Genomic DNA, 12,293 nt, shown 5'->3' with positions numbered 1-12,293 from the left:
GGTAAATGGCCTGTATTTGTATAGCGCTTTTCCAGTCCCTAAGGACCCCAAAGCGCTTTACACGTTCAGTCATCCACCCATTCACGCACACATTCACACACTGGTGATGGCAGCTACATTGTAGCCACAGCCACCCTGGGGCGCACTGACAGAGGCGAGGCTGCCGGACACTGGCGCCACCGGGCCCTCTGACCACCACCAGTAGGCAACAGGTGAAGAGTATGGGGGTGCCTACTGGGGTCAGCGGGGGAGCTGGCCCCAGGGAGGGGTCACTTGCCCCTCCCTTTCTTCCCTCCCCATCTCCAGCTGCCTCCCTCTTCCCGCTCCACCACAATCACCCACACATGCAGGGCCTTGGGGTAGGGGTGTGTCACCAGGGTGCAGAGGAGGCATCCCCCCCCTCTGTCCCCTTCTGGCTGCCTCTGCCTCAATTTTATCTCACAACTTAGACATTCACATTACTCACACTCTCATAACACATACATATAGGATCTTGGGGGTGGGCTCACAACACGGACTCCAAATTACCATCAGGGTGTACACCTCACCCCTGGCGTCGTTGCCCACCTCTCAATTTTAAATACACGTAGACATTGAGGGCTATCAGGAGGGGCTATGCGCTTACCTGCTGCTCTCTGGCAGGTAGCTCTATGCCCTCCTGGGTTTTAATTGCACCTTAGAACACATATACAGTCAGGTCCATAAATATTGGGACATCGACACAATTCTAACATTTTTGGCTCTATACACCACCACAATAGATTCCAAATGAAACGAACAAGACATGCTTTAACTGCAGAGTGTCAGCTTTTATTTGAGGGTATTTACATCCAAATCAGGTGAACGGTGTAGGAATTACAACAGTTTGCAAATGTGCCTCCCACTTCTTGAGGGACCAAAAGTAATGGGACAGAATAAGAACCATAAATCAAACATTCATTTTTTAATACTTGGTTGCAAATCCTTTACAGTCAATCACAACCTGAAGTCTGGAACACATAGACATAACCAGACGCCGGGTTTCATCCCTGGTGATGCTCTGCCAGGCCTCTACTGCAGCAGTCTTCAGTTCCTGCTTGTTCTTGGGGCATTTTCCCTTCAGTTTTGTCTTCAGCAAGTGAAATACATGCTCAATCGGATTCAGGTCAGGTGATTGACTTGGCCATTGCAAAACAGTCCACTTCTTTCCCTTCAAAAACTCTTTGGTTGCTTTTGCAGTATGCTTTGGGTCGTTGTCCACCTGCACTGTGAAGCGCCGTCCAATGAGTTTTGAAGCATTTGTCTGAATATGAGCAGATAATATTGCACGAAACACTTCAGAATTCATTGTGCTGCTTTTGTCAGCAGTCACATCATCAATAAATACAAGAGAACAAGTTCCACTGGCAGCCATACATGCCCACGCCATGACACTTCCACCACAATGCTTCACTGATGAGGTGGTATGCTTAGGATCATGAGCAGTTCCTTTCCTTCTCCATACTCTTCTCTTCCCATCACTCTGGTACAAGTTGATGTTGGTCTCATCTGTCCATAGGATGTTGTTCCAGAACTGCGACGGCTTTTTCAGATGTCGTTTGGCAAACTCTAATCTGGCCTGCCTGTTTTTGGGGCTCACCAAAGGTTTACATCTTGTGGTGAACCCTCTGTATTCACACTGGTGGAGTCTTCTCTTGATTGTTGACTCTGACGCACATACACCTGCCTCCTAGAGAGTGTTCTTGATCTGGCCAACTGTTGTGAAGGGTGTTTTCTTCACCAGGGAAAGGATTCTTTGGTCATCCACCACAGTTGTGTCCCGTGGTCTTCCTAGTTTTTTGGTGTTGCTGAGCTCACCAGTGCGTTCCTTCTTTTTGGGAATGTTCTAAACAGTTGTTTTGGCCACGCCTGATGTTTTTGCAATCTCTCTGATGGGTTTGTTTTGTTTTTTTCAGCCTAATGATGGCTTGCTTCACTGGTAGTGACAGCTCTTTGGATCTCATCCTGGCAGTTGACAGCAACAGGTTCAAAAAGCAAACAGCACACTTGAAATGAACTCTGGACCTTTTATTTGTTCGTTGTAATTGGGGTAATGAGGGAATAACACACACCTGGCCATGGAACAGCTGAGAAGCCAATTGTCCCATTACTTTTGGTCCCTTAAGAAGTGGGAGGCACATATACAAACTGTCATAATTCCTATACTGTTCACCTGATTTGGATGTAAATACCCTCAAATAAAAGCTGACAGTCTGCAGTTAAAGCATGTCTTGTTCGTTTCATTTGGAATCCATTGTGGTTGTGTATAGAGCCAAAAATGTTAGAATTGTGTCGATGTCCCAATATTTATGGACCTGACTGTACATCAACACTACATATGAGCGGGTAGAGGGAGGTTTGGAGTCTTCTCACACCCCCGGTCTCTGCGGCCTGCTGGAGCGGGGGGGCTAGGAGGAGGAGTTGGCCGTCCGACTGGGGTCTGGTGTGTGGGGCCTCCCTGCTGCTGCAGAGTCGGGGCAGTCTGCTTCTCCCCACTGCAGGGAAAAGGGTAACACCACCTGGGTCTGGGTGCAGTTTCCCCCTCCAGGGGCAAGGGTACCTAGACCCGGTTCTTAGAGTACGCTTGGGGAGTGTGATTGTGTGTACAGCGTCTCTTTATGTCTGTCTCCACGTTGGTTGAGTGTGGAGTAATTGCCTATGAGAGCATGAGGATGGGAATGGATGTTTGTATTTGAGTGTGCCTGTATGTCTGTGTCTATATGTCAGGTTGGGTATCAGACGCCACCTCTCTGGGGACATCTCAGGCCCTCCAAGGTTTGGAGGCCTATCTCCCCCCACCACTTCCCCTGCTGGTGGCAGACGCCCTCAGACATCGGTGCGTTGGTGGTTCCTTGTGTCCAGGGGTGGGCGTCCGGGTACACACCGGCTCACTCCTTGGTGGCTGCTTATCGGGGCCTGGAACCTGGGGCTCGCTCGGGCCACTTCGGGGGTGGGGTGCCCTCGGCCTCTCGGCCTGGGGCTCGGTCACTCAGGCACAGCTGGCTGCCGGCGGAGCTCACGGGCACGTCACTGCAACCCCCCCTGGCTTCTGCTCCGCGGCTGCTGAGTGATCCCTCATCTGGGACTCTCCTCAGCTCTTTCTGGGATAATGGCGCGGCTGCCCCTCTGTTGGTCTTCCTTGGTCTCTTGTGTTCTGGGGGCCTCTGGATGTCTGGAGTTTTGATCTCCTCCATACCTGCTTCATGCCCTGGAGGATGGGACTGTGGCCCCCCACACCCTCTAGCAGATCATTACATTAAGGAACCTTTTAAATACAAGCGCGCTCATGCTCACAGGTGTACACACAGGTGATCACACACACAAACTACACCCTTTTTGGCTCCTACCTCAAAGCACACTGTGCGCTGTCGATCTTACGTGCTGCACAATAATGTTTAATATTAAGTATTTAGTGTTATATTCCCATATATCATTGTGATGTTGTTTATTCTATTACTCTCGTTTTCTTCTGCTTGTTTTCTTTTTTCTTTCTCAACAGGTGATCCAGGTGATCGATATATGTATTTTTTGTCTGCTTATTTTGTTGGTTTTTGTTTTTTGCCCTTTATCCCCGTCCCTCTTCTCCGCTGTTTTTTTTTTCCCCCTCTTTCTTTCTCCCTTTTCTTTTCCCCTGTCCCGTATCTAGCAAGTAAAAATAAAAAAAAATAAAATAAAATAAACAATAAAAGGTAAATCAAATGGACCATTACGGCAAGGCTGGGATGGTCCATTTGGTAAAGTAAATCCGTTGGGCATCTTTCTTCGCCTTTAGACCATAATTCTGATGGCAAAAGAACCAAACGGGACAGGTTTAAAAAAAAAAAAAAAAAAACCCAAAAAAAAAACAGGTGAAGTGTCTTGCCCAAGGACATAACGACCGAAACTGTCCGAGCCGGGGCTCGAACCGGCAACCTTCCGATTACAAGGCGAACTCCCAACTCTTGAGCCACGATCGCCCCTATAATGTGTATAATGATGTAAGGCATTAACACTTCCATAAAAGCAGATGCAGTTTGTGAAATTGTTGGCTTTTACTTTGAAGCATTAGCAGTAACAACTCTATGTGCCAAGACACAACAGTTTGACTGGTTAGATGGAAATAGGTGGAATTAATAGATATGTTTGAAAAACCTGCATGTAAAGATGGATGAAAGAACAGCAAAGGAAGAATGAACACTGGCCAATGCTTTATGATACGGCCTTGGATGGCTTTACAGTGAGGACATCGGTGTTTGTACTAAGATTATACATGGATCCTTTCAATACAAAACAAAACACCTTAGAAAGTGTTCCTCTGCACAGAGAGGGATATAGCCGGCACAGTAAATATATTAAATTCACAAAAGACAAACATAATCTAGAATGGATTATCTTAAACCACTCCTTATTTCTTTACATTTTGCTTCCAAGCAGCCAGACTGTGTCATTTTTTAAGTGGTCTTGAGCAGTATTTCTCCAGGCTTTCTAAAAGGCTTTTCATTTTTAGTCCAGTCCTTGTACCTGACCTTTTTCAGATGAATGTTTTCTTTTTGTTTCGTTTGTTTAAGCCACTCAAGACTGACCTGTGAATCATTCAAGCAAACTATCTACAGCAGATGAACTGAATTTAAAAATTATGTCCTTAACAAACAGGGTGGGGGGGGTAATCCGGCAAAGATCTGGCACAGGACCTAAGAGATATTCCTGACCCTTCAGTTGATTCATCGACTGTTCACTGAAATTTCATCAGAAATGGTCTCAGTGGAAGGGTGGCTGTCAGGAAGCAATTCTTAAGGAAGGGAAACAAGATGAAAAGGCTGAGGTATCCCAAATTACTTAAGAACTGGACTGAAAAATCAGTGACAACGGGTCTGATGGAGTGATGAATCCAAATTTGAAAATTGTGGTTCAAATTGTCATCAGTATGTAGCGAGGAGCTCAGGGAAGATGTGCAACCGAGTGTCTACAAACGTCTGTAAAACACAGTGGGCTCGTCAAAGTGTCCTGGTTTGGGGGCTGGATTTCAGCCAGCTGTGTTAGGAATCTTGTCAAAATGGAATTATGAATGCAGAAAGTATCATAAGATTTTGATCCACCATGGAATACCATATGGAAAGCAACTGATTGGCCATGGTTTCATTTTTTAGCTTGATAATAATCCCAAACACTTCCAGTGCAGTAAAAGCGTATCTAGATAGAAAAACACACAGTGGAACCCTATCAGCCATGGACTGGCCTCCCCAGAACCCGGATCTCAACATTATTGAAGCAGTGTGAGATCATCCTGATAGAGAACAGAAAAAAAGCAGCAAACATCCAAAGAGCTTTGAATGTCCTTCAAGAAGCCTGTAGAACTATTCCTGAAGACTACTTAAAGAAACGGCAAGAGAGTTTAGGCTGTGTTGAAGAATAAAGATGGCCATACTAAGTATTGTCTTTCAGACTCATCAGAATGGTACCAACTCAGTTTTTGCCTTACATACTCCATTTCGATCTATTTTCTAACATCTTTCAGTAAATCACTGCACCTATTTCCGATTTAAAACATAAGTAAATGAAGGGTGACTTAAAACTTTTGCACAGTATTGTAAATTAATAAGTTAAGGTGGCAGTTAAGTGTATATTCACACACTACCCAAGAGTTTCGTTTCATTTTAAATACAATTAAGGAACTAATGAAGCTCTGTGTGAGCTCATTGTGTAAGCAAAGAGTACCCACAGATGACTACTTTTCCAGCCTTGAGGTCATCCTGCAAGATAATGAGCTGTGGCATTACAACGTCCCCCTGTGGGAACACACAGCCCCAGTCCAGGGATTCGACTGCTGCAATGGAGGGTGACCGGGACTGCGCCGCCGTGTGCTCCACCCTTATCCGCCTCACCAGCAGAATTTCTCAAGAGGCAGAGGAGTGATTTAGTTCAACTCATCAAAGACAATCCATGCTGTACATGTCTTGTGTAAGAAAGGGTATGACTGCGATCTGAAGAGAAAGTGAGTCACAGTGGATTATTGTTGCCTTTTCAATGATCCTCGTCGTCATGGAAACTGCAGAGATGACAAAAAGTGTTAAATGATGCCATGAGCTGAAAGTGACAAAATGAATGCATCACTGCAGTTCAGATCAAATTTATTCAAAGGGGCTAACTTTAGTCCAGGAAGGATTTTCTATCATGTCACTCAGACTGCGCTAAACAACAGTTACACTGTTGCTCTCTTTAATGAAACAGCAACTCAGGGCCCATTTTTGAGGCCACCTCAAGTTCAGACATGCTTATTATATGCTGTTACCAGTGAGAAAAGTAAATGAAGGTGTGAAAAGAACTGCAAAAAAGGAAGAGATCAGGGGTTTAAAAACAAACTCCTTCTGGTTGTAATGCCTATTTTAAAACAGACAGTTTGAATGTGTGATACAGAGATGAGCACAGAGAAGGTAAATGCCTCCATTTCTTTGTCTCGCTTTGTTTTGGGTTGCGACAGCATCAAGCCATTGTGTAAATCTAAGACAATGAGGAAAAACAACGAACAGAATTAAAGTTCTTTACTCCCCTCCTCTAATTCCTGGTTTCACTTCCTGTTATTCTGTCTCTCTTGTGAGCCTCTTCCTGTCACCTGATGCTGAGAGATAAAGCAGAGAAATATGGGAAAAGGCTTGAGGGGGTCAGTAAGAAACATTTTTTTGTGTGTCTGCACATTTTAAAAATTCAGCATGAGTAACTAAAAACAACATATACAGCAAGCCATGATTTTATCAGCTGCAAGCTGGCCAATATGATTCCTATCAAATTAAAAGCATGTCCTTAGCAACGCTTTAGCTATTATCCATATAGCTTTAAAAAACTCAACTAATCGGAGGTGTGGGCACAATAACTTGACGAAGAGAAATTGTTTTACATATCAAGTGACTGCTTACTCATACTCATTCCAGATAGGCCAGTAGGCGTGTTCACAGATACATTTCAGTGCCTCTGGTGTGTGCGCTCTGCCAGGACAGCGCTAGAGGCTGAGTCATGTTGGTCTAACGTCAAGACACAAAGCCCATGAATAGGCACAGTTGGCCATGAGGGACAGAACAAATGATGCAGTGGCAAGGTTAAAAATCCCCTGACCGCGTGAGGCCCTTCAGTTAACTCCAGCTGGCCAGGGTTCACGCAGCGCCGCATCCAGTAGCCAAATGGCAGTCTATGTCTGTGCAGCCCAAAAACAGGCTCGGAGGTGCACACAAGTGCTGATAAGGCAAATCACAGCTGCATGACTTGGCTGAGACATGCATTGGTAGATTGAGAGGTGTGAAGCTGTGGGTGCGATGCTTAAGGTAGAGAATGTGAACAATGACTGGAATCTAAAGTGGTCTTTGGGTGGAGGTGAGGTCCTGAATAATTGGGAGTCTGATTTAGAAAAGATAGGTACTGTATTAAAGAGACTGAAAACCTGCAGTTGCTCTTTTATTAAAATATATTTATTAAAACATATAAATAAAATGTCTATATAGATATTTACATTGATATCATTGAATTTTTATCTGAACTGACGTTCAGCCTTTTATGTTTTCTTAAATAGATTTTTAAAAAGTCCACCTCTTTTGTCTGTCTCAAAAGCAGTGGTGAACAATCCAGTGTCACTCATCAACAAGGAAGTTGATGAGAGCAGTCCTGGGAGACAAGATGGCTCTCTTTATGCTGCGTTCGCTCAGAAACTTCTGTCCGACGGGGCTCTCGAGAACCAGCTGCTGTACCCGACTGGTATCTTTGGACACCTGCACAGGGATGGTCACCATGCCACAGGACTTGTTGTTTATCTAAGAGCAAGAAACAGAAGGCGACAGATGAGAGAAGTTACTGAAAGGTTTTTTCCATTCAGTTATTTTGAAAAACAAAAGTTCTGCCATTGAAAGTTGTATTATAAACTGGCACAAAACTCCTAAAATAGCAGACTCCACCTTTTCCCTCTACATATACAGTGCATCCTTTAAAACACATAGTTAGTGGTACGCATGGTAAGGACACTCGGTCTTGTATGTTTGGAAGCAAGTGTATGTGTGCACACGCTGAACATGATGCTGCTTTTAGAGGTGGTTGTAAATTAAGGGTGTGCACGCTTGTGTGTGCGTGTGCTCGGGATTGGCCTCCATTCTGGGACAAACCAGAGTACGTGATTAGAGGACTGAGAGAGTGAGGAAACCCACAACAGAGCGCTCAGTCTAAGGGAAAACCACCACCACCATCATCATTATCATCATCATCACTGAGCAATGGAAGCTCAAATATATATACAGTGCGTGTGACTCAGAGATGTGTAAAAGAGTATTATTTTCACTAAGACACGGAAAATACATATGGAGTATTGTGAGAACAGAACTGGGCACACCCACCCGCACTCAGACTTGTGCTGGTGGGTTTCCTGGAGACCTAGCCTAACCATAAATACTACTTCTTGCTAAGGTAACCCTTACCTAACTGAGTATTTACACAGAAATGTGCTGATTTCCCAAAATGTCACTGCAATGAGATTTATATCTCTGTAGTGGGAATAGAATAAGTAGACACACCCATTTCTGTCTCGTGTTTCTCGTCTCTTTTTCCACGTAAAACTCAAGTGAAAGAGCAGCGCTTAGTGTTTGTTGAAATCACAGGTGTGTGTGCGTGTGAGAAGGGATTAGCAGGTTCTCTCAGGGGGATACTACCTCCTAAAAGAGAAAATAGTCACATTACAGCAGTTGGAGCTTTTATCTGTTAGCCTAGTGGATATCCAGGGCAGAACGAAGAATAGCACTCTGATACAAATGGATTTTCTTTAAAAAAAAAAACCCCACTATCACAGCTGGATACATCCTCTGATTGTCTTTGCATGTTGAAAAACACCAATACTTGAATTCCCGATGATGATGTACTCAGCTTAGAACCAGTCACAGACTTCATTTTGGCTAACAGTTTTTTTTGTTGGTTTTTTTGTAAAGAAAGTACACGAGTGAGTGAGTGACAGCAAGGCAGGAACTCTGTTCTTAACTTTTAATTACTGACCAACTTGTCTTTTTAACTTTAAGCACAGTGTCCGACATGCTGACGCATAAACACACACAGGTACGCACGAACTTGTAAAGACATCTATCTGCGCGCGCACATGCACACAGAGGCTAATCATAGGCTCTCCTGAAAATTACAGACTATGGAAGTAAAAGTGGAGAGTTTTAGGAAATGCTAGAGGATGTATAAGAAAAACAGTCTTAATAAAGTTCTGTATATACACTCACTGGCCACTTTGTTAGGTACACCTTGGTAGTACTGGATTGGACCACCAAAGGTGCTCTACTGGATTGAGATCTGGTCACTGGTGTGGCATTTGAGTGCACATTTAAAGGGACAGACATGAGCATCAGCAATACTCAGGTAGGTGTTAAAACAATGGTACTAACTGGTACTAAGGGACTAATGTGTGCCATTAGAACACCATCACCAGCATTATTTATAGATACACGTGTTTTGTCTTTTTTTAAAACACCAAATTATGAACCTAACATCCAAATATCACAGCAGAAATCAAGACATTTCTCCAATCTTCTGCTGTCCAGTTTGTGTCTCCTTCCGGTGTCAAACTGAGGAATCTTCTGCATGTTAGGTAAATGTGTTAACCACCATAATATGGAGTGTTCCCTGATTGTTACTGGTGGTTATTTGAATTCCTGTTGCTTTCCTATCAGCTCAAAGCAGTCTGGCCATTGTCCCCTGACCTCTGGCATCAACAAGGTATTTTCACCCACAGAACGTTTGCTCAGTGGATAGTTTCGCTTTGTCAGACCATTCTGTATAAACTCCAGAGTTAGTTGGGTGGGAAAATCCCAGTAGTTTCTGAAATACTCAGAACAGCCCATCTGACACCAACAATAATACCATGTTCACTTACATGACCTTTCTTCCCCATTCTGATGCTCAGTTTGAACTTCAGCAGGTTGTCTTTACAATGTTAACATGTACAAGTGCAATGACCAAGAAAAGAAAAGGAATTAGGAAATGTAAGTGCTTTATTTAACCTTGACAACCATTTATTTCTGTATTTATTGTTCGGTCACAGAGTCAGAACCTTCAGCAGTGATGCATATTGAGTGAGTTCACGTTTATCTGAACTTACCAGTACAGACAATTCCACAAAGTCAGGGACCTCCAGATACTCTGGGTCCACAGTCGGCCAGGACTGCTGCAGGACATCCCCTTCATGTTGGAGGATGGGGCTGAGGGGGTGTTTCACCTGGCAAAGACCTGGGAAAGACCCAACAAGGACAATATTTGCCGACTCTCAGGAAACATATGCAGAGGTACAAAAGAGTCAGCCAGAAAAGTTTGGTTTTTTTTTAAAAAAAAGAAAAAAGTTATTTATATATATATATATATATATATATATATATATATATGATGACTTTAGTGTTGCTTGTATTTGTTAATCTTTATGCTGAGACAACATCTCGGTAATGGGTCATACAACAACAACGCAGCTATTCTTACAGCGAGCTCCTGTCCTCTGGAGGCCCAAGGGAAGGATGTGAACTTCCTCTATCCTGCACTGTGTGTAAAATTACGAAGAACGGTTCAGAGAGTAAAGTACAGTGCGACAGAGGTCACACATCTTGTATGTCCTGTTTATAACGCTCTGCATCGGTGGTTCTCAGACTGTGGGGGCAAAACATGACGAACACGTACCGGGGAAACTATGCAGTGAAACTCGAGTAAGCTGAATAACTGAGGATTATTTTTTTTTAAGGGAGGGTGGGGGGAAGACAATAAACAAAAAGAAGTTTGCTGATGCTATCGTGCTGAACTTCGTTTCACTAAAAAAAACTTAAATGTGTGTGTTGGGCGTCATCTTCTCACAACTTCTATAGCTTCTTCTGCTATACGTATATGATGTACATGAGCACACACAAACACAAAACATGCTCATTGTCACTCATTAAAACCAGCACACACACTATATGCTTTCCTTTCAGCTGGACTCTGTTTTTCCGGTTCTCTCCTCTCTCAGCTGTGTGCAGAAAGCTCGCGTCCGTGCATCCATGAAAAAAAAAGGATGTCCTCCAGGGCAGCACAAGGGCACGCTTCCACACGAGACACAGAAAGTGACGCTAGAGCTTCCTTTCTGTTGTTTAGCTGCTACAAAAGGCTTTCAGCACTGTTTATTTCAGGTGGAGTGTACTGATCATCCCCACTCATCGTTGGGTGTTCACTAGTGTAAATTAGATGTTTAGCAGAGGCTTCCTCTTTTACACACCAAAATTATCCTCATTTACAACTATTTAAATATCAGCTGACAAGCAGTTAAGTGTAAGAAGCTGTGTGTTCAATCTCTGTTCCTCATCATGTGACACATTTCTTCTTTACATTAAATATGCGCATGAACTTCACCAACCTGCCCAAAGCTCAGAAGCTAAGTGAGGGGCCATGGGTGCTGCCATCATAACCAGGGCAGCCAGAGCTTCCTCAAACGCCACGCTGTGTTGCAACAGCCTGACTGTTGCACTCTAGACACACAGAAGCAGTGGAAAAAATGTGATTTCCATTGTATTCAGTTTTTAAACAATATTTGTACCATATTTGCAGTTACTTCTGTGCAAAAAGTTTTGAGTCACGCCTCATTTATTCATATTTTGCAAGGAAAATGGGAAATAGGTGCAATGATTTACTGAAACGTGAGAACATTGATGAAAGTACAGTATAAAAGGCAAAAACAGAGTTTGTATAATGAGCTTAAAAGTCAATATTTGGTGTGATCACTTTTATTCTTCAACAGCCTGAACTCTCTTAGGCAGCTTTCTTGTCATTTCTTTAAGTAGTCTTTAGGAACAGTTTTCCAGGCATCTTGAAGGACAAACATTAATGCTGTTTGGATGTTCGCTGTCTTTTGTTCTATTCAGCGTCAGGATGATCCCACACTGCTTCAACAATGTTGAGGTCCAGGCTTTGGGGAGGCCAATCTACAACTGATTGATGTTTTTCTATGCAGGTATGCTTTTACTGCACTGGCAGTGTGTTTGAGATCATTGTCATGCTGAAAAATGAAGCTGCTGCCAATCAAACACTTTCTTGATAGTGGATCAAAATCTGATTCTACTTTGTTTGGACAAGATCTCCAAGACCATTGGCTCTCAAACCATGACAGAGCTTCAACTATGTTAAAGATGACTGTACACACTCGCTGTTGTATATCTCTCCTGGCTCCTCTGTATATATTAACAACAAAAATTTCACAGTTGGATTCATCACTCCATCAAACATGCTATCACTGGTTCTGATGTCACACCTCAGCTATT

The 12,293-nt window shown here is 43.4% G+C and overlaps 1 protein-coding gene across 1 annotated transcript in view; it reads right to left on the bottom strand.

Moving 5' to 3' along the window:
- Positions 1-7,459: 7,459 nt before the first annotated feature.
- The window catches only part of lars2 (leucyl-tRNA synthetase 2, mitochondrial), a 36,406-nt gene continuing 31,572 nt past the window's right edge, over positions 7,460-12,293 (bottom strand). Inside the window, exons 19-21 of the mRNA XM_063486063.1 lie at positions 11,393-11,504; positions 10,121-10,248; positions 7,460-7,793 (exon numbers count right to left, since the gene is read on the bottom strand). Coding sequence (XP_063342133.1) covers positions 7,614-7,793; positions 10,121-10,248; positions 11,393-11,504 — 420 coding nt within the window. The 3' untranslated portion in view covers positions 7,460-7,613. The remainder of the gene's footprint in view (positions 7,794-10,120; positions 10,249-11,392; positions 11,505-12,293) is intronic.

The sequence above is a fragment of the Pelmatolapia mariae genome, linkage group LG10_11 (genome assembly GCF_036321145.2).
Source record: "Pelmatolapia mariae isolate MD_Pm_ZW linkage group LG10_11, Pm_UMD_F_2, whole genome shotgun sequence".
NCBI lineage: Eukaryota > Metazoa > Chordata > Actinopteri > Cichliformes > Cichlidae > Pelmatolapia > Pelmatolapia mariae.
The sequence above is the reverse complement of the archived record's forward strand: the minus strand, read 5'-3'. Positions and strand labels throughout refer to the sequence as shown.